The 21,345-nt window shown below is 37.4% G+C and overlaps 2 protein-coding genes across 2 annotated transcripts; one reads left to right on the top strand and one right to left on the bottom strand.

Annotated features, from left to right (window-relative positions):
- Positions 1–3,959: 3,959 nt before the first annotated feature.
- LOC129949801 (uncharacterized) lies at positions 3,960–6,227 on the top strand. The gene has a single exon (XM_056061450.1). The coding sequence runs from the start codon at positions 4,244–4,246 to the stop codon at positions 6,209–6,211; it is 1,968 nt and encodes a 655-aa protein (XP_055917425.1). The 5' UTR covers positions 3,960–4,243; the 3' UTR covers positions 6,212–6,227.
- Positions 6,228–6,296: 69 nt separating this feature from the next.
- Positions 6,297–19,604, bottom strand: LOC129949802 (ataxin-10). The gene is made up of 3 exons (XM_056061451.1): positions 19,446–19,604; positions 18,248–19,344; positions 6,297–6,556 (listed from the first exon to the last, which is right to left on the bottom strand). Exons 1-3 carry the CDS (start codon positions 19,454–19,456, stop codon positions 6,393–6,395), a joined length of 1,272 nt encoding a protein of 423 aa, XP_055917426.1. The 5' UTR covers positions 19,457–19,604; the 3' UTR covers positions 6,297–6,392.
- Positions 19,605–21,345: the final 1,741 nt, after the last annotated feature.

Genomic DNA, 21,345 nt, shown 5'->3' with positions numbered 1-21,345 from the left:
TACTTGTTAAAAATTTGTCAGCAACTTGTTTCCAAGTATCTTCTGTTTGTTCCGGTATGTAATTTTCTTTTAGGCATATCCATATTTTGTCACATGTATCCTTAATAATTTCTCATAAGGTTGTTTCACCTATGAGAAATTCGTAATGAAGACACCTGAAACTGTTTCCTGTTGCAAGGTACCTATAGAAAATAATAAAATAATATTTTGGATTAAGGAAATACAAATTAAGAAAGTATCTGGTCTTAAAAAAAACACAAATCCTTAATTTTAGAGACAAAATTAATGCCAAATTATTCAAAAATACAATTGTTTCTTTTATATTTTTAGTCAAAGAACTTTAAAATAAATGGAAAAATTTGAAAACATATTTTCGCCGAGAGCTTAGTACACAAAAAAAATGTAAAATCAGGCCAAGCAGCTAATAAGTGGCGCAAAAATTTTTACCACCAGACCGTCAGTAATTGTGAAATTGAAGAATTCGATGAAAATTTGGAGGTATTCTTAACAGAAGCACAGAATACACCCGAAATAACCATACAGATCCAAGCGACTGGATCCAAAAAAAGAAAACGACATATGAGCAGGATTAGTTGGAGATTTTAAGGGATGGAAAAGATTAAAATGTAGACGAAGACAAAACATTTTAACCCTCCTTGTTGCCATCATTTAAAAAACTCAACGACAGCGAAAAATTTGATGTCAAAATTTAATTTTTGCGCGGTTTGAAACGAAAAGGCGAAAACAAAGAGAACGATTCGGACTCCGAATCAAATTAGTTAGTTTGAACGTGTAACCATTCATTTTTTTTTCTAAATTCTGAATTATATTTTATGTTAATTTATTGCATTTATACATTTTTTTTTTTAATTAAAACATAATCTTTATTTGATTACCTCAGTGTAACCGCCAGTCTTTCTTTTGGAGATGTTGCTTTTCTCCACCTGGTATTTTTGAAAATTATTAAAGACCGTATCAACAACAGAAGTTCATCAAAACTTCTGGCGCTCATGCGGAAGTAATTGAAGAATTTGCTTGGGTGGGATCGAAGGTCTAGATAATTTTTTTGAAATTGGCCTTTCACTAGGCGTTGTGAGTTCGACGGGTGAACCCAATTTTGCCTTTTTATTACAGGTTTATTCCTTCTTTTTAATTTAAACGCAAATATTAATGCCAATTCGTAAAAATCCATACCATTGGCTTTCAAAAAAAAGGATTTACAAATTAATTAAAACTTTAAATGCATCGTTTCTTTTTGAAAAAAAAAAATACTTGAATATAGGATTCATCTTATTGCATCAATCTTTTGCTAGAAATAAATCTGTAAAATGTTTAATAACTAAAAACAAACATTTGACTGATGGATTTTACTGATAGCTATAACCGGCCCCTTAGTCAAAATGTACGTTCAAAGAATGCAGTTGACTGCAAAGATTGGGTGAATACTTAAGTTATCTATTTTCTTCATCGGGATCCTTGCCTCAGATTACTTAGATATATACCAATAGAAATTCCACCTTGAAAGTGATTCCACCTTTTAGCAACACTTGTCCTATTAATCATAAAGCCAATCCAAGTTCTCTTCCGCAATCCAGTGTTTTTTTTTGACTGGGCATATTATGTCTTGCCATGAGCAACCTCAATTGTCACATTTTTTTCAGTTTTTTTTTTTAAATCAGCTGGGTTCTTATGAGTCGACTCAGCTACATATTTCTTCCCAAGCTTTTCTTTTCAGATCGTTCCTTTTGTATAAATTGCTTTTGAAGTTCCACAAACATTCCTTTGTTTTGTATATATTTAGCAACCCAATAATTGACATGCTTCTCGATATGTTTTGATTTTGATTTTGTTAATCGTACATTTACATTGGAGTGATGGATTGGTGTGAGTGATTGGTTCTGTGTGTTTATAACGCACTTACCTTACAAGTCGGCATGAAGCCACCTTCTCGAGTTATATTAACTCCAAAGGACGTCATACGAAAGCAATGATGTGTTGAAGACAATGTTTGGTATCGGGATCACTTTTATCGAATAATGGTTCCAGTAGCTGTGGTCTCGTAAATAATGGATCCAGTCTGGCTTTTCCACTTGCGCAGCACAATCCAACCGTTTCTCTTTTGAACTTTAACCCATTGTAGTATTGGCATACAGTCGTCATTGGTCCAATATCTAAATTGTCATCATCACTGTGGTTTGCAGTGCGATCATATTGGAATGCCAAGCGATTGTGTGATGCCAATGATCTTCCTCTGCTCACGTGTTGTCTCAATCGGGCATTTTCTCTTAATACATTTTGTCTTTCTTCGCTTAAGTTCTGTGAATACATTTGTTGCTGGCTTGCATGTCTTTTGCGGCGGTCGATGTTCGCACGCCGTACTCTAGGCATTTTATATTATAGATTATTATTCGTTTTCAAAATATACTACGTGACAAATATTTTGTTTCGGTTTTTTGTTTTAAAAAAAAGACAACTGTTTTTTCGAAAGATACCAAAGATTGTTTAGAATGTGTAATACAGAATTTTATATATGTGGATTTGGGGTCAACCCAATTTTTCAACTTTTTCTTAAATTGCTCTATGATAAAAAAAACTAAATTTTTTTAAAAGTTGTTTTTGCATATTATTTATTATTATCTTTAAAACAAAACGTTGTTTGAAGTCGATTTCTCTGACGTTTCTAGAGATATGATTGACTAAAAAAAGTTCACAAAAGTAAGCTTTGGTTTAGAATAAAGGGCCCTTGAAACTTCAAAAAATTTAAAAAATTTCAATTCACAAATCAGAACTTTTACAATATTACCCTATAGGAAGCTAAACGGAGTTCACCGCTTTTCTGTTGAAGTTTTTCCTGATTTTTGTCTCCTATAAACCTCACGGAGCCCGAGACCTTTCCAATGAATGGAAAACCGTGGAAATCGGTCAGTGCGTTCTGGAGTTATAGCGTCAGGAAGGAAAACCCGACTTATTTTTATATTATAGATTCTCCTATTCTGTTAATCTGAAAATCGGCAGAAATTTAAGAACTTGGCAATTTTTGTCACCAATCTTGAAGGGGTCATTTAACCCTAGAAAGATAACCATATTTTTTAGTGCGTGAAAGATAATCATACGTCTTAGAGACGTATGGCACTTATTAAGCGCGTTTAAAGATGACAATTGATTTTTCATCATTATTTTGTATTTTAATTCATTTTATTTGGGTTATTTTAAGTAAAATGAATCAATAATTAAGTACAAAAGAAGTAAAATTTGAGCAAAATTTATAAAAAATCTGAACCACCTTTGAAAACAGAACGAACAAAATTCTTTACTTTATAAAGAAACCTTTGAGTTGACTTTGAGTCTTAATATTTGGTAAATTAGTTCATTTAGGGGTAAGCTAACTTTTTTTTCCCCATATACTTTTGTTCAGTGCACAAAAGTTTCATAAAAGATAATCATACGTCTCCCAGACGTATAACATAGCCATTACTGGCCCTAATGCATCTTCAGCGTGAATTGTAAGATGCACCATGCAAGCTTTGACCTAGTCCTAAGCAAAATAAAAAACTAATGTAATAGGGCTTATAATTGAAAAGATATAACAATTTTTCCCCGCGCCATACGTCCCGCAGACGTAGATTATCTTTCTAGGGTTAAGCAGATATTCATAATATCCGACATTTTTCAATATCGCTATTTTGGAAATATGCTATTTTCATACTGCCTTTTCTCAATCCCAAAAGTCCCATTATTTTGTACCCGGTGCAAATTTCAGTTTGTAAAGAAGTGACATGCAACTGGTAGCCATACCAATATGTCAAAACAAAAATATGCAGTATCTTGGTTGCACTGTTTTCTGATTGGACATTTTAAAAACAAACAGAACTCCAACCTCAAATCAAGAAATGAACGGATGTTTTGTTCTCTTCGTCCTTATCACTCCGCCTGTCGTCTACCTTCAGTACACCGACCCGACCCAACACCTTACCCATAAACACTTCCACCACTCCAGCCAGTACGAGTCTACGAGTACGAGTTCAGTGCAATAAATCCTAAGCAGCTACAGATCGCAGCTCAGCTCGGCCTCAGAATCAAATTAAAATAAATAGAAAAAGAAATAATTCTTGCTGCCTTCGAAAACTAATTAAGAATTTCATAAAACATAAGAAAAACGCCTCATTAATTTTTACCCTCATCAATTGACGAAAGTTTTTTTTAACTAAACAACACAATAAAATAGAAAACTGCCAAATTAAAAATGAATACTCGCGACAGAATCCACAATCTAGAATTAATCTACGAAGTTTGTTGTGCTGAAATGAAAAAACTCCAAACGACAATAACAGAATTTCTAGAAGAAAGTTCCATGACTCTGCAAGTGATACGCAGCAAATTGGAATTGGACAAAACTGACAAGGGAGTCGATGTTTACTCCTTAATTGCTTATGACGAATACCTCACCAAATTATCAACGACAACCGAAATGACTCGGAAATTTAATTTACATTTGTACTTCCAAGGAAAACAACAAAACCTCGATATAGAAAACGTTTGCAGTCAAGTTAACGCCCTGAACTTTACGTGCGGCGATGAAGAAGAATCACCATCGCCAGCGCCCCAATTGGCTCTCGGTCACGAGCAAGAACACGAACACGAAAACGAACCAGAGCACGACCCAGAGCCAGAGGCATTGTTTCTTTATGAGAAGGCAAGTATTGACCATTTTGAAGTTCATTCGGTAATCGATGCGTGCGTTGTGTATGTAGACCGTCAATCGTTGTCGCTTAATTTTTCCATTTGCGAGATTCGCAATCCCCTGATTACGGCCTTGTTGCATCTGCAAGTGACCCTGAACGGGAATTGCAGCAAATTCGATAGGATTCCCGACCCGAATGAGGTGTTTGGGCTGGTGATAGAAAATCAGCTGTTTAGGGCAGTGCGGGAGAACACACGGGAGATTCGAGAGAAGTACCTGGCGCATCTGCTCGAATTCGGGGAAGTAACTGAGATCAATAGTCTGAGCGAGATGTACCATTTGCCGGAGAAATATCGAGATATTCCGGCGCAGGCAGTTCAATGCGAACTGGTGTCGGTGAATGGTAACAGCAACTATGACCTGCGAAGGGCACTCCTGAAGTATGAATGCACCAAGGCCAGGTTCACACTCGTCAGGAAGGATGACTCGATTCTGTATATGAATCTGGTGGAGAATGAGGATGTTCCAGTGGTGCGGCAACCCTCAGAGACGAATCCCTTTAAAAGCAATGGCTATGTCCAGGAAGAAGAGCCTGCTGAAGTTCCCAGCAAGACCAACGGCTTCTCCCAAGTTGAGCCAAGCTCGTCCCATCCCCAAGGAGCTGAGGGAATTACATTCAAGAATACAGGCTATCCGGATGAACAGGCGGCCCTGGCTGGCAGCAATGGTCTCACTCAAGCCGAGTTGGACGAACTATACGAGGAACCGGTTCAGACAACTAACGCCATGAAGGCCGTCATGGGTTACATTCCAAAGGATGAAGCTCGAATCTGCAAGTTCTACAATCCGGTGACCAAGAGTTGTTTCAAGGGCAGCAACTGCAAGATGGAGCACACCGCGATCATGCAAGACGGCTGGACCAAAGACACCGAGACTGTCCTCATCGATGTGTGTGTTCCGATGGCATATCCCAAAGACGGCACCGTTCTGAGAGTAATTCCCACTCATATCGTAGACGTGTGCACTTTCTACGCCCAAATGGAGTTCAGTGAACGAAACGACAACCCCCTCTTCTGGAGTTCCCGAGAGATTCCCGACAAGACGAAGCTCAAACGACCACCATTCCAGTTCGACATGGTGCTAGCCCAATTCACCGATGGCAATTGGTATCGCGCCCAAGTCATGGACAGCTTCGAAGACAACACTTTTCGGGTGTTCTACGTAGACTATGGCAACGAGGACATAGTCCCATTGTCGTGTCTGGCCGAATGGAACAAGAATCTATCGAGTTACTCATTCCAAGCATTCCGTTGTCGGATTGTTGGCATCGCCAATGCCACCAGAAACAAAGTCGACGAGGACAACGCTTTGAAGATCATCGGCGGAATGATTCTGGATCAATTCGTATCCGTTCGAGTTCTCCACTCGACCGATGAGATGTTGGTGGAGTTCATCGATAAGAACTGCGCAAAATTGCCCGACATCCTCATATGGCAGCGATTTGCCACTCAAGTTGAGCAAATTTTATAATTTATTTATATTAAGAAACAACTAAATCGACAAAATCGAAAAAATCCACAAAAACAAAAGAAAGGAAAATAGAAAAGTGAAAACATTGTTTTTTAAAATGTATTATGTATTTTTCTGTTCGCTTTATTATCATTATCATTGTTTTTTTTGTTTTATTATTATTATTTTCCTTTTTTTTAATTTAATCTTTTGGTTGTATCCGGAGAGCACCCATTTCAATATTGAGCTCAGTTAAAAGCTGATTTGGGGCGACCCCAGTTTCAGTGAGTTCGGATATCATTTGTTGAATTTCAGGGCAATCGTAACATGCATTCCGGATGGCCAATATACTCCATTCTTTGATGACTGAAATAAGAAAAAAGAAAAAAACACAAATAAATACATATTAATTAATTAATAATATAATTAAATTTAATAAGTAACAAAGACTCCATATTATGAGTATATTACTATAAAAATATTAACTATTTAAGTATTAAATAAAGAATAAACGAATTTTTGTTATTTTGTTTTGTTAAGAAAAAAAAGAAAATTATACAAAAAAATATGTGTTTTTAATTGGAACTTTGATTAATTCTTTTGGATCTGTTGCTTTCTGCCCCATATGTGAGGCAAGGACAATTTCAAAGAGGTAGGTTCGCAAACGCCTCGAAGCAGAAATTGTACAAGAATTTAACAATTGACGTAAGAATCAGGAATAGAAGCCGTTGCAGAAATGCAATCGAATGCAAAAGAATCATTTCGCACTCCTACAGTTGTGGAACACACTCAGACCGATAGTTGGCCCGATGTGATAGCACAACTTACTCTTTAAATCATTTGGGACTCGCATTTGAACGCTTGAGACAACATACAGGAATTTCTTAGATCTTTAGGACTATCATAGTAGAAGTCTCTAAGGTAGGCCTTTGTTTTTGATGATAGGGCAGGACATGGACATAGAAGGTGAAAAACTGTCTAACTTTCGTCTTCATGCATGTAGCTTCTGCAAAACTGTCTGCAGTAGCTTAAAGTTCAGTAATTTCATATACAACGGAGCTATGCAGTTTACTTGAGTTGCTTTGAGAGTTTAGCAGCATGCATTGTGGGGGTATTAGTCTATTTGTGGTTTGTTTTCTCGATAGTATTATGCCTTAGCAAAGCACCAACAAGCCTCGGCTACGGACTGCTATCGAGAACAAAGACAGACAGCCTTATTACGGTTGTCAAAGTTTTATTTTGGTTGATTTGGATTAAAAGTGAAAGTAGTTTGCAATGGTGCTATTCAATTTTAGTTTTTTCTTTACGTAGGAGTAAAATTGTAAGTAACAAAAATCAGCTCGCCAGATTGGTAGAACGGATGAAAGAGAACCCAGGCTTCGCTAAGGGTGTTTATTCAAAGCCACTCATGAGTAAGAAGTGGACAGAGATTACGGTGGAATTAAACAGCTTAGGCCCACCAGAACGAGACTTAACCAAGTGGCAGAGGGTTAGTATTGTGTTATGGATATAAATCAATTTATTAAAAATTCTTCTTAACGCAGGTATGGGCTGACCTAAAATGCAAAACCAAAAAAAAAGACTCAAAACAAAATTGAAATTGTGGCGACTGGTGAAGGCCCTAACAAACTTCACCGAATCACAGACGCAGAGGAAGCGGTTAGTGCATTAATGCACTTCGACTCCTGTGTCGATCCACCGGGCACAGAATTTGGCCTTGAATTGCCAAGTTTCAGTGCAGATGATATCGAAATAGACTTGCAGCAAGATGTCGAGGTGTCGCCAGCGCAACAAAAAGTTGCACAACGTAAGACCCTAAAAGAAAAAAATGATATCGATCGCTTAAAGCTCTTGGAAAATCAAACTACTGCACAGGACAAATTTTATAGCTCTATGGTTGAAATCATGAACAGTGTGCAACAAAATATTTCTGAAATTAAAAAGAGTTTGAGCAACATAGACTATTTTACTAGGAAAAACTATAATTTGAAAAAAGAAAAAAAAAGATACTTAAACTTAAAATAGAAAAACTGCATCTTCAAAAAGAAAAATTTGAATTTCATAAAGAACATCTTGAGGGCAAACAGTGAGTCTGATTCGGGTCTGATTTTATTTTACACACAGTGTTTTGTCGGCTTAAACATTTTGAGCAAAAAATTATGATATCGAGTCTAAGCTTATTTTATTCTGCTACATAGAAGTTGTTTGTTTTTTGTCTTGTTGGACCAATAATTTTAATATGAGTCCAGTCGATAGCACCAATAACATTTGGAATACTGCTTTTTTCTTGTGAATAGTTAAATTTTATCCATTTAGGACAATTAGTTGTTTATAAGACATTTAAAACTTCTTTCAAAACAACTGAAACCGTGGGTTGGTTGCGCCATACCAATGTTAAAATCGTTCCCAACACTCAACTGGTAGCTTCCTTGCGCAAGGAATCTTAAGAGAGCTGCAAATTTTAGTATGTTTGGGATGGATTGTTGTCTTTTCGTTAGTTTTAACTTGTCGATGATATCTTAAAATACATTAAAAGCGAGCCAAATTAGATTTTGTAATGCAACTAAAAAAGATCTTTCACTCGTAGCAATGTAAGATTTCTATCCCAACAAAATTTTTAAAATTTCCCAGAACGATGAATTTTAAACGACTTTGTCATCTCCATTAAAGATGATCGGAAATTTGAAACGAAATGATTTCATGGCAGATGCGTATATCTATAGTAGAAATCACGTATCATTTAAGTTAAGAGAGAGAGAGAGATTCTTTTTGCTGGCCAGAAGTTCTACCTGGAACATCCTAAATTGGTTGGGTAGACAAAAAGTCTGTCAAAGTATGCTTCTCAATTGACACAGTCTTCGGTTTTAGATCCATTTGTAAGAAAGTGAAGCTCAAATGAAAAAAATGACTCATTCTCCCAGTTGAACCTGAAAGAGATGGACACTTCGAAGGGAGGGGAGATGGTATTGCATAGTAGGTAGATGCCTGAACAAGTTCATTAGAATACAGTGACCAATATCATTTTGTGTCTATTGTGAGGAGGCTTTACGCCGAAAAGCTCTTAGCAGCAGTTGGAAGGATTGAACGACGTGTTTTATCCATAATTAAGTAGACTGTTCATTGGACTTTGCTAAGTTTATCGCTAGAGGAACTTTAATGAAATCGATTCAACCCAACCAGATTGGCCTAAGTTGATATTAGCCTAAGGAAACCTTTTATAGGAGCTTGGTTGCCCGTTGCTCGGTACTTGATTAAAAAATTAAAAATGTAGTCTACATTGCTGGAGTTTTGAACATACAATTCGGTCAAACAAAAAAAAATAACTGTGAAGTGTATCCCGAAATATTTTCAACAAGTAAAATGTTTGTGGGATAGATATTTTGTGGACAATCGAATATGATGGAAGAGGTTTGAAGGCCTACGAATTTCGAGCTCAATCCCAAATATGCATACAAAATTAACTAACATCAAGGATCTAATATAATATCTGGGGGCTTTTTCCATATTTACATCATATATATCGTTATGCTCATGTACTAGAAACTGAGATGTTGCGTTATGCATCGGAGGAGATGCCGTTGAATTGGGTCTTTCAATGAGAAAAAGACACTGAGTAAACTAGTCAAGAAACATGTGGGAAAGCCATGCAATGTTACCAGACTTGAACCAGATAGAAAATCTTTGGACTGAAAAAGCTACGAACGTGTCTCGGTGCAAGCCATACAACAACTAAAATAAATCGTAAAGAGCTGCTGGGAATCAATTTCTGTTGATAGATGTCAACGGCTTGCTAAATCTTTGTAAAGTCCCGCTATTCTGCTCTTATAGAAAATAAATGACCTTAGCACACAGTCACACAGTTACTTTAAAGGTAAAACATTTAAGAAACACTTCATAAACGTTTAAAAAACATTTGATAAACAATTTTCTCATTGTTTCAAACAAATTTTCAGAAACGTTTTCTAACCAATAATCTTGAAATTATTCTATGTCATGGATACACTTTAATATGCTAGAGAAACAGTGTTGGTATTAGGAAAAAAAGAAATAGGTTACATAGGATGTGTCTATGTACATTGGTTTTGAATTCTTAAACATTGCAATGACAAGAACGTTCGCGTAGTACGGCTAAACAACGAATCTCTGTATTTCACTATGCGACCGAAGCTAAACCCGAGGGTAAAGCATCGCTGGAAGTACGATTTTTATTATTAAATTGTTTAAGGCGAGGAGTTCAACTTTATATTTTAGAGCATAGGTTAGGTTAGGTTAGGTTAGGTTAAAGTGGCTGTCCAAGATGGAAAGGGACACACTTAGGCTAGTTTAATGGCCCGTTGTGATACCACATGAAATCATTATTCTTCCTCCTTAGCTCAATGGAACCAGTTTGAGTCTCTTACGAAACGTGAGATGCTGATTATGCTGATATGATTTAGATCGTTTAGATCGTTAAAGAAGAATTCTCCTAGGTAATTCTTGCGTTTTCGAGGAAGAGCAGGGCATGTAGAGAGAAGATGAAGAACTGTTCCCTCCTCAGTCATTTGTCCAGTTACGACACCTATTATCGAGCTTATATGCGATCTGCTCAGAGAGAGCAAGCACCTTGAACGTTTTAAATCCAGTGTTGGCCAGATGTTTTTTGTGACTTGACACGTGGTGATGTTATTTCACCTGGTGCCTGCCCTCCTCACAGTTATGGACTGTAATAGAGTTGTGGAGACAGAGCCCAGTGATTTTATAGCGGCATGACTATCTGAGAAAATACGGATATCAGATCACGTTTTCTTTAAGCTGAAACAAGATTTCTTTTATTGCCAAACGTTCCACCTGGAACACGCTATTATGATTGGGAAGGCGGAATGAGAAAATAGAAAATAAATGACCTTAGTACCATCTTTCAGTCGTTCAGAGTACACACCTCCACCAACCCCTTCTTTTGTTTTTCAACCATCTTTATAAAAATGGATCGATCCATATCCTCCCAGAAAGATCTGGGAGGTATAGAAATCTAGAAATTTCTGTCGAATTGATTCTAAATACCTAAGAATTACAGAGTGGTCAATGTTGTTATTAGCCCACTGCGACGAAGCTTTGAGGCGAATAGCAGAGCTTGCAGCTATTTGTTTGCTAAATATGCCAAGAGGTGTTAAATAGAGTAAGGTGTCCGGTACCGCAGATGGGGTCGTGCGAAGCGATCCGCTTATACATAGGCTAGCTGCACGTTGGACTTTACTTAATTTCTCCTGGTTGAAAATCGGTCTGATTAGCCAATGCGTGATTCTGGCTTGTAAGCCCCATTTATTACCAATAGCTTTTTTGGAAGAAAAGAGAGCTACAGGAGCTTTTTTGACTCTTTCCTGTACGTTGCGTTTCCAATTTAGTTTTTTTATCTAAGACAAGACCCAGGTATTTAGCCTCGTCTGAGAATTTTAATTGGATTCCTTTTGTGTAGGGAGGGTTGAGAAATGAAATTTTGTATCTCTTCGAAAATAAGACCAGATCGGTTTTGTGTGGGTTAACACCCAGTTCACACCGATCAGTCCAAAGTATTAGTCTGTTTTAGGCATTTTGTAAGAGTTCTTTTAGGGTCTTAAGATGCTTTCCTGACACTGCTATAGCAACGTCGCGTCGTCCGAATAGGCTATCACTCTGAAGTCCTTCGCCTCCAGACTAGTTAGGATTTCATTCACCACTAGGTTACAAAGGAGAGGGCATAGAACACCACCTTGCAGTGTCACTCTACTAAAGAATCGTCTGTCAGAAGAGTTGCCCAGTTTTGAGTTAATTATTCTGCTAGCCAGCATTAAATAAATCATCTCCCTAAGTGAACTCTCTTCATTTAGAGATGTTAGTGCAGACGTGTCCACGTTGTTAAAGACATCTTCGATGTCAAACAAAGCAACCATAGTGAACTTTTTATGATGGAGTCCATATTCGGCGGTGCGTACTAAGGTGTGTAACGCTTTTTTCACCGATTTACCTTTACAGTAGGCATGTTGAGACGAAGACAGAAGTCTTGTATTAATACTTGCCCTTAAATGCTTATCTATCAATCTTTCCAAGGTCTTAAGAAGGAATGATTATAGACTTAGACCACTAGAGCATAGTCCGTTAAAATAACGTTAAAAAAGTGTAAGGCAAGACACGCTATAACGATGCTCGAATGACGAAAATGAGTCAATGATGTTAATGCCACCAATCATTTAACAAGCTCTCCTTTTAATACTGTTCATGAGGCTTAAGTAAGTTGTTGGATTACAAGTCCATAGATGAGAGTTCAGAAGAGGAGACATTTGTCTGGCATTGTCTCAAAAATCCAAAAAATCTTGCGAAATTTTTGCCCACATCGCGCATTTAATCGTTCCAAATGTTCCAAATGTTGATTCATATATCGAGAATATGGAAATGAATCGTATCAATGATGCAAACGACACTCATCGATAGAAGCAACAAAAAAAAGGTGTATTTAGCTTTAATTATCTAAGACAGCATTGGGTTTCTCAAAACGATTTGTTAAGACTTGTTTCACTTTGCATCGACACCTCTTTTCAAAACCTTTTGTCTTTTCCTAACACTCACACTGTGTGCGCTTTTTATAACCAACACAAAAATTACTAAAAAGAAAAAAAAGAGTTGCTACAAAGTCCCGAAGTGATGTTAAAAATTATGGCATAGTATTAGTAAATCATTCCTACTTAAAGAAAGGGTGAATCCTAAATACCAGCGTCTAAAAGTACAGATAGTCATATGTCATCATTTCAATGTTTTTGTAGGTACACAATTTGAAGCTTAAAATTATAAACAAAGCTATTTTCAAGATATCAAAAACATCAACAAAAATAAAATCAAAACAAAACAATAACGAACACAAAATTAAAGATAAACAAATTTGATTTGTCATGTGGTCCAGATTATGCTAGCGATTAAATAAATTGTATATACAGTACCGTGCAAATAATTCGCAACGAGAACGAGAAAAATCAAACAGGAAAATTCTAAACTAAAGTTTTCTAAACTTTTTTGATATTACGTTATAATTGTTGGAAAAAAATTGACACCTTTCACTTAAACCAAAAAAAAACAACTAAATACTTTAATAGTTGGTAAAATTGCTGTTCAAAACATTTGCAACTTAGACCTCACAACTAAATTTCAAACTGTTTTCCTACTTCAAGGCAACGACATGTTAATATTTAATTGCGTACCTGGGCATCGAAGCCATAAGGTTATTAATACCCCATTTTGCAATGCCATTCCACTGCCTCTGAATTCCATCGAATAGGTCACTTTTGTGACCTTCCAAGGTGCTGCCAATTGTTCTCTTCACAATTTCCCACAGCTTCTCTATTGGGCTTAAGTCTAGTTTTGGCTGGCCATAACTAGACATGAATCTTTTTTTCTGTAATCCACTTTGTGGTCAACTTCGACTTGTGTTTGGGATCATTGTTGTGTTGAAACGTTCATTTTCCCAATGGGCATGAGGCAGCATGGTGTTACGAAGGATGTCTACTTAGTCTTCAGACTTCATAATGCTGTCCACTTGTCGAATTGGCCCGATTCCTTGGAAGCAGCCCATGGCCAAAATTGGACCACCTCCATGTCTGAACGGCTCTTTAGTAGATTTTTTTAGACATCCATTTCCTGTAGAAGACTTGTGATATCAGTATTTGAAAGAAAGTCACTGCCCAGGATAAGTCTTCTTATTTCTCTAAATATCGCACATCGTCCAACAGAATGACAAACATCCGCGTGCTCCTTCAAGTTGCACAGGTTACATAAAATCGGTAAGTCCTCACGGTGAGGAATGTAGTTCAGATTAGCCGGAACATGCACGAAATTAGGTCAATGGAATATTTGTCGTGGAAGTCGTTTCTTTCCCGGAGATCGTAGTCTAGTCTTCTGTAAATCATGCGGTGCAGTGAGCTTTTGGCTTGCGCCGTGTATTGTGTTCCTGAGGCTTCATCCAAACGAGCTAATAGGGCATACAAAGTTAGCTTCCAAGAGGCAAGGTTACTATAGTTTAGGTCAACATCCACCTACTCTTCTTGTTCTATCCAGTCTTTAAACCATCCACTTCGGGATTGGATTGTTTAAAGAACTACTTTCTTTGGGAGACGATCACTTGGCATATCCAAAACTTTGAGGATGTAATCGAACTGCAGCTTGAGAGTATTTATAAATAAAGGCGATAAACCCGTTTCCAACATGATCATGTAGTTTGTCTTACTCGAAGGAAGGTGGAAAATCCGTTTTATGTAAAATCTGAGTTGTTTTTCCACTTGCTGATATTTCCGACCTCCCCAAGCTTGCGCTGCATAAAATATAACTGATTTCGATACAGCTTCGAAGACCCTGAATTTACTGGTGTGCGTAATTTCCTTATTATTATTAGAACATTGCTTCCATGCTACGTTTATAGCTGTTTTCGCCTTACCAAGTTTGTCAGTGAGATGTTTTTCCATGCTCAAGTTCTTAGTACTACTTTTTCTTCATTATAGTGCCATTGCTCACTTGCACCCGATCTTTCACCGCCATTCTTATTTATTTAAATTTACCACTAGGTTCCACCTTTTACATTTTCAGCAAGCCTATTTATCATTAACTGAAGGGACTGCGTAATATACGCGAGCAGAACAATGTCGTCAGCGAAAACAAGAGCTTCAATGTTAACGCCTGCGTACTCGATTCCTGCTGGTAATGCTTCGACTATATCATTAAAGAAGAGTGCAAACAAGCTTGGACTGAGTGCAAAACCGTGTCTAGCTCCTGATTTTGTGTCGAACCATTCCGATAAGCATTGGCCATTCCACACTGATGCTTTAGTAATCTTGTATAAATTTTGCAATACTGTACCGAACTTAAGCGACATTCCTATCTGGAAAAGCTTGTAAAACAGGGCATTGCGTCTCTCTCTCTCACCTCTTGGCCTCCTGACATGTTGTTTTCTATCCGAACCTTGCATATTGAACTTTGATTCGTCAGAAAACAAAACCGTTTACCATTTTCGTGGACTCAAATTGAGATGAGTTTTTGCAAAAGCCAAACGAGCTTTCACATTTGTTTTTAAATAAATGGATCTTTTGCCATCTGAAACCACGCCTGCTGGAGCCTGCAGTGCAGGGCGTCTAATAGTCGATGGGTCAATTGGTAACCTAAGTTCAATCTTTCGGAAGAAATTGGTTATTTTTCAATCATCTTTTGATGTGGTGCACATTGGTTTTAAATTCCTGAATATTGCAATGACTAGGACGGCAGAGTGTGGTAAGGCATTCCACATTCGCGTAGTACGGCTAAAGAACGAATCTCTGTATTTGACAGTACGGCCGAAGTTGCGCTCGATGGTATACTGATGAGCATTCCTAGAAGCGCGAGTATTACGGTTGAACTGTTTAAGGGGAGGAATGCAAAATGCCTTTTCACTAGAGCAGACAAGACACCTTACGACGATGTTCAAGCGAAGTAAAAAAAAACTTATGATTATATTATCATCTATCAATTTAAATGCTCTGCGTTCAATACTATCCAAGAGGCTTAAGTAAGATGCAGGAGCACCAGCCCAGAGATGGGAGTTATACCCAAGCTTTGGACGTATATAAGTCTTGTAGATAACAGCCAGATCAGAAGGGGTAAAATATTTCTTGCATCGCCTAAGGAAACTCAAACACCTTGCGGCATTTTTGGCGACATCGCGTATGTGATCATTCAACAAGAGGTGGTTGGTGACACACATACCGAGAATATTCAGGTGTTCAGTCTCATTGATGATTGATGATGAAGTGCCATCCATGGATAATGGCAATGGGGTATATCTCGCTTTAACGATACAAGACAGCATTGCGTTTTCGAAGCATTAAATTCCACGCGGTTTCTTATTCCCCGTTGTACAATGCTGTTTAGGTCGGAATTTAATGAGCTTATCATATTTTCTCGTTGCAGTTCCACATCCGAAGAAGAGGGATGTGAATCTGAAAACGAATATGAAAAGCTAAGAGTACTATCGTCAGCGAAACAATGTATTGGATTAGATGTTGCAGACAGTAGATCATTAATAAAAATGAGAAAGAGTGTGGGAGATAGAACAGAGCCCTGGGGCACACCAGCATTTATTTTATGGTTTTCAGACTTCAATCCATCCAATACTACTTGTATTGAATGATTCAAAAGGTAATTACTAATCCAATGAAGGAGGGATTTATGAAAACTGAAAGCACGCATTTTCGATAAGAGAGCCTGATGCCAAACCTTAACAAATGTGCAATTATCTTACTTTCTCCAAAGCGATGTACAAATTTGCTCCACTGCTCGGTGAGATGAACCATGAGATCACCAGTGGACCTATTGCTTCGAAAGCCGTACTGCAGGTCATTAAGAAGCTTTCGATCTTTAAGATATTTATTGAGCTGATAATTAATCAGCGTTTTCAAGATCGTGGAAAGGAGGGACGTATGTGCAATCGGTCTGTAATTTGAGGGTGAGGAACATTTGCCATTTTTGGGGATGGGTTGGACAAATGCAGATGAAAAAGCTTACGCAGTCGTTTTGCCAGCGTTGAAGAACACCTCTTCAGAACAATAGCGGGGATACTATGCGGACCAGAGGATTTATATGTGTGTTTAGATCTCTAAGGACTCTTTCCACAGTACGAGTGCGAAAAAAGATTGGTCCCATACAATCACTAACTCGCTCAAGTACAGGTGGAGTCATAACACTCACTGGCAGCAAAGAGATTAGCTTTTTCTAAAGAGCTAACAAAAGGAAATGAGCGTAGGAACCGATGAAGAGGAAGAATTCCTCATGTTTTTTACAAATGACCAATGGCGTTGCAGGCCTTCCTGGCTTGTGTTAAATTTTTCCGGCTTTCCTCAGTACGGTTGCCTTTATAGCAACGGAAACTTACCTCTTTGTACCTCTGCGTTTTCCTTGGGTCTCATACTTTTAACCCTGTTCGGTATAAAAGTTCTCATTCCCAGGAGAATCAAACTTGTGATCATATCAGAGCTGGCGTCAACGTCACTATCGAGGAAGCATAGTGACCAGGTAAAGATCCTGAAGTAGTTATGGAGACCGCCCCAGTTGGCTTTCTCGTTATGCCAATCGGTTCTCTTAGGAGCTCTTTCTTTGAGTGAACAGTTTTGACACAAGAAATTTGCTGATATAACAAAATGGTCAGATGTGCCTAGAGCAGATAGAACACTAACAGTTTACTTATCAGGGTTAGAGGTAAGAGGTTGACCAGCTGAGTTAAGTGGTTCAACTCAGCGAAGATCTCAGCACACATTTCTTCTGCTAATGTCTGGTCCGAATGTTGAAGGCATGAAGAATTGTGTACACTGAAATCGCCCGTAACAACGATTTCAGTGCGAGGATATGAAACAATTCTTTGGATGGAATCAGACAAAGCATCAAATTCACGAGGAGTTGATACTCGGTCTAAATTTGGACTTCGAAAAAGGAAGCAGTAGTGGATGATTTGCTTATTTACGGAGAATACAAAATTGGGTTTCACTTAGTGCCAAAACAGTTGGCCTGTATTAAAAGTATGGCGGTATGCCAAGAAAAAATTTGTCCTTAGCCCACGAATATTACAATAATCAACTGTTATCAAAATGAAACGAAAAAAGAAATGGCCTCTAGGTGCAAATGTTTTGCACAGCTGAAATCATTACCGTTTTTGTAAAAGCAGTGCACTTGTAGAATTTGCCCGTGGATCTTTGCTTTAAGATTTTGAAAATTAAGGTAAAACATACAAAAGTCTAAAGCAATAACAATAAGTTCATCGGAACAACTTTTATACATACGAATGTTCGTTTTTTTATAGGCGGTGATAGTTGCAAAAGTTTTGCACAGTACTGTATCTATATACAAAGTATAAATAGATAATAAAATTGCAAGATACAATTATTGGTTATCTTTTTTGCTTTGATTATTGACACAGCTAAATAGAAGAATGGAATGGAAATCGATGATGTAATATGATTGTTTCTATTTGTACCTACTTAGTTAATAAACATTTGATCAATTTTACCAAACAATTAATTAATGTCCTTTTTTACTTACGTGGATTTCTGGCGTCCATATTTGTGCAGTCGAGCAGTGCCGGAAGCAGCTTAGTATCGATACAATGTTGTTGATTGTTTCGATTAGTGCACAACAAATTCCCAATGGTCCTTACCAGCAACGTCTTCAATTCAAATGAAATTTCCAACTCAAACGAAGTGTCAATATTCGACCCAGGTGCAACTTCTTCCAACTTAGTCATGGGTGTGAATTGATTGGAATCCTTTTTGCCCAATGCAACGATGCTCTGCAACAAAGCCCCAGCACTCAAGAACAAAGCATCATCTCTGGCATAGATATTGTAATACAATTCGCTTCCGGTAGCGCAAGAAATCACACTTAATAAATTATAAACCTCTTGCGGATGAAGGCTATTCTCCATGTCTCCCGAATTCCTCAAAATACAGTCTGCTTTTTTCTTAAACTCCTTCGATATGTATTCCATGAGAATTGTACGAATTGGACCATTGGGACTGTCATTGCGTATATAGGTGGTTATGTACTTCAGAATATCAATCCGATTTTGTGCACTGATAGTGGCGTACAGCCTCAGCGTCCACTGATTAGTGACCAAGAAGTATTCAAAGAACAAATCAATGAAAATTAGTTCCTCATTACTTTGCTCCTCCACAATTCTATGCCACAAATCAGCAAGCAAGGCTAAGGCGAACTTCTCATTGCACTCGGCAATTCCTCCACGACAGATATTATAGATTATCATAAGTTTCTTGTCGGTGTTATTGTCGATGGGCTGAACTCGGATGTAATCGGTCAGAGTGTCACCAAGATGATCCCAAATAAATTTCTGTGATTTTTCATTTTGAACTGTGAGATTGGCAATGAATTGCCACGACAACTCAACCAAGTCCTTGGCCTGCAGTTCATTCGAAGCTATAATTTGCATATATTCAATTGTCTCCTCCTGCTCAATCAGGAAGTTCTGGGCTTGTTCTCCTTGCGAACACGCATTTCTAATTGATCTAATTTGAAATTTAATATCTTCTACGGTGCAATTGTCTAGAACTTCGCCGGCAATAATTTTCTTCATGTGCTGAATTATATTCTGAAGATTTGTTTTGGCTTTCACTAAATCTAAGCTGGGGGTTAAAAAAAAAGAAACGAAAATAATAATAATTCAATTCAAGGTAGACAAGGCCTGTAAAATTCTTTAGGCAAGGTCAAAAGTGGTGCAACTTACTTTTCACTCATTTTGATTCAAGATAAATTTTGTTTAAAAGTTGAATTTTGTTGCAAGTTAAATTTATAATAGTTTTGTATTGTAAATATAAAAAAAAAGTTTATTTTTATGACCCAGCCTTTCTCTCTTTTTTCCTTTTGTTTACTTGCGGCGTGTAGATGACGTTTCTGTGAAGAAAACAAAAATGGTGCGAGGTGTGTTTGATTTGGTTATAAATTGTTGCACTGCCAAATTACAGGGACGTTACAACTTTCGTTTGTATGAATGTTAAACAAATTTTATCGTATATTGCTGGACTTATAGCCTTTTTACACCAAATCCAAAACCGGGTTTTCGGCCAAATGTTTTCGAAAACCCGAGAATCGTTCACAACGAACATTTACACGTTTTCAACTGAAGTTCTGAGGACGGGTGAATTGGGCTCGCGACATGAACCAAAAAGAACTACAAACTCACTTGGCTGCAGCTATCTTCTTAGTTCACTTCAACCGTGTAGAAAATATATTATAGAATCAACAACAATACAAATTAATTTTATTTAAAAAATTTCTCTATGGCTATCTCTTTGGCTTCTTCCTTTGAGGACTCGCCTGAGGATCTTTTTAATGTTGGTTGCTGTTGATCAAGTTGCGATAGCCCAATCGCCCGATCGCCTTTCTCATATCTCCCAAATCCTTGTGATTGAACGGAGTTACCGGAAAGTCTTTGTGCAGGTAATAAGCGAAAGCGTCGAACATATTTGTGGCGACGAGTTCAAAGACGCATCCCTAGGAAACGTCATTAAGAACTATCAGCAAGTCTTCCTCGTCCTTGAGGTCGGAACGCCAGTAGCCATAGCGAATTCCGGTTCCTCGCTTAACAAAGAGCGTTTGAAATTCTGGAGGATCATAAAAGAACCACCAGTGACGCAGAGCTTTTATTCGCGACGCGACGTCGCGACGTTGGCAAATTTTCCCGCAATTTTTTCTGTTACCACGCAGCTCCCTCAAAGTTTCCTTTTTTTGTTTTCTTTTCTCTTCCATATTCTGTAAATAAAGGACATTGTATAAGTAATATTACTTACCATAGACACACCATATTCTGTGTCAATGTTACTTACCACGACCAAATTTGTTTTAAAATGAAATATTTATTTTGACAGCAGCCATCAGCTGGTCTGTTTACATTAATTTGAGCGCTGAATGCTTCGAAAGGATTTTTTTGTTTAGTTTAACTTTAAATTGTAACTAGTTTTCGAGAGGTTTTATATAAAACTTGAGTTTTCGATGTAGGTTTTCGCCCAAAACCGATAATTTCACGAAAACCGGATTTTAGACATGTTGTGAAAAGCCTTTAAAAGAAGCATACTTTTCCAACTTATTTTTTTTCAAATTTATTCAGAACTTTGATGTTATAATTTTTTAAGAAACTTATTTACTAAAAGAAAGTGGAATTGATTTTTTAAAATATTTTAAAGACTTTAAAGTAATCTTTATCTACTGTTCACGGTAGAGTCAGTTGTGGAATGTTATGTAGAGTGTGTACAAAGCTTAAAAACTGTGAATAACACTAACCTGGAAAATACTATGACCATTGGAGGCTTAAATATTCGGTTTGGCAGATATCAAAATTCTTCTATACAAAACTTACATTCTCAAGATGCAACTTCAGTTATGAGGAACTCAAATGATGAGAATTTTAACAAAAAAGGAAGATTCCTTACAGAATTCTTTGAAAAGTGAAGGTGTCAAGTAATTTTCAAAAACTCAAGTGGAAAGTCACCTTTCCAAAAATGGAACTGGAATCTGGAACTTTTGGTGCAAACTGCTTTTGATTTCTTTTAGCCAATTGTTGCTATTTGAAAACAACAATATGTCATCTACATACATATGTATAGGGCTAGTATAGGGATGTTTCCAGA

The sequence above is a fragment of the Eupeodes corollae genome, chromosome 3 (genome assembly GCF_945859685.1).
Source record: "Eupeodes corollae chromosome 3, idEupCoro1.1, whole genome shotgun sequence".
In the NCBI taxonomy this organism is placed as follows: Eukaryota; Metazoa; Arthropoda; class Insecta; order Diptera; family Syrphidae; genus Eupeodes; species Eupeodes corollae.
The sequence above is the reverse complement of the archived record's forward strand: the minus strand, read 5'-3'. Positions and strand labels throughout refer to the sequence as shown.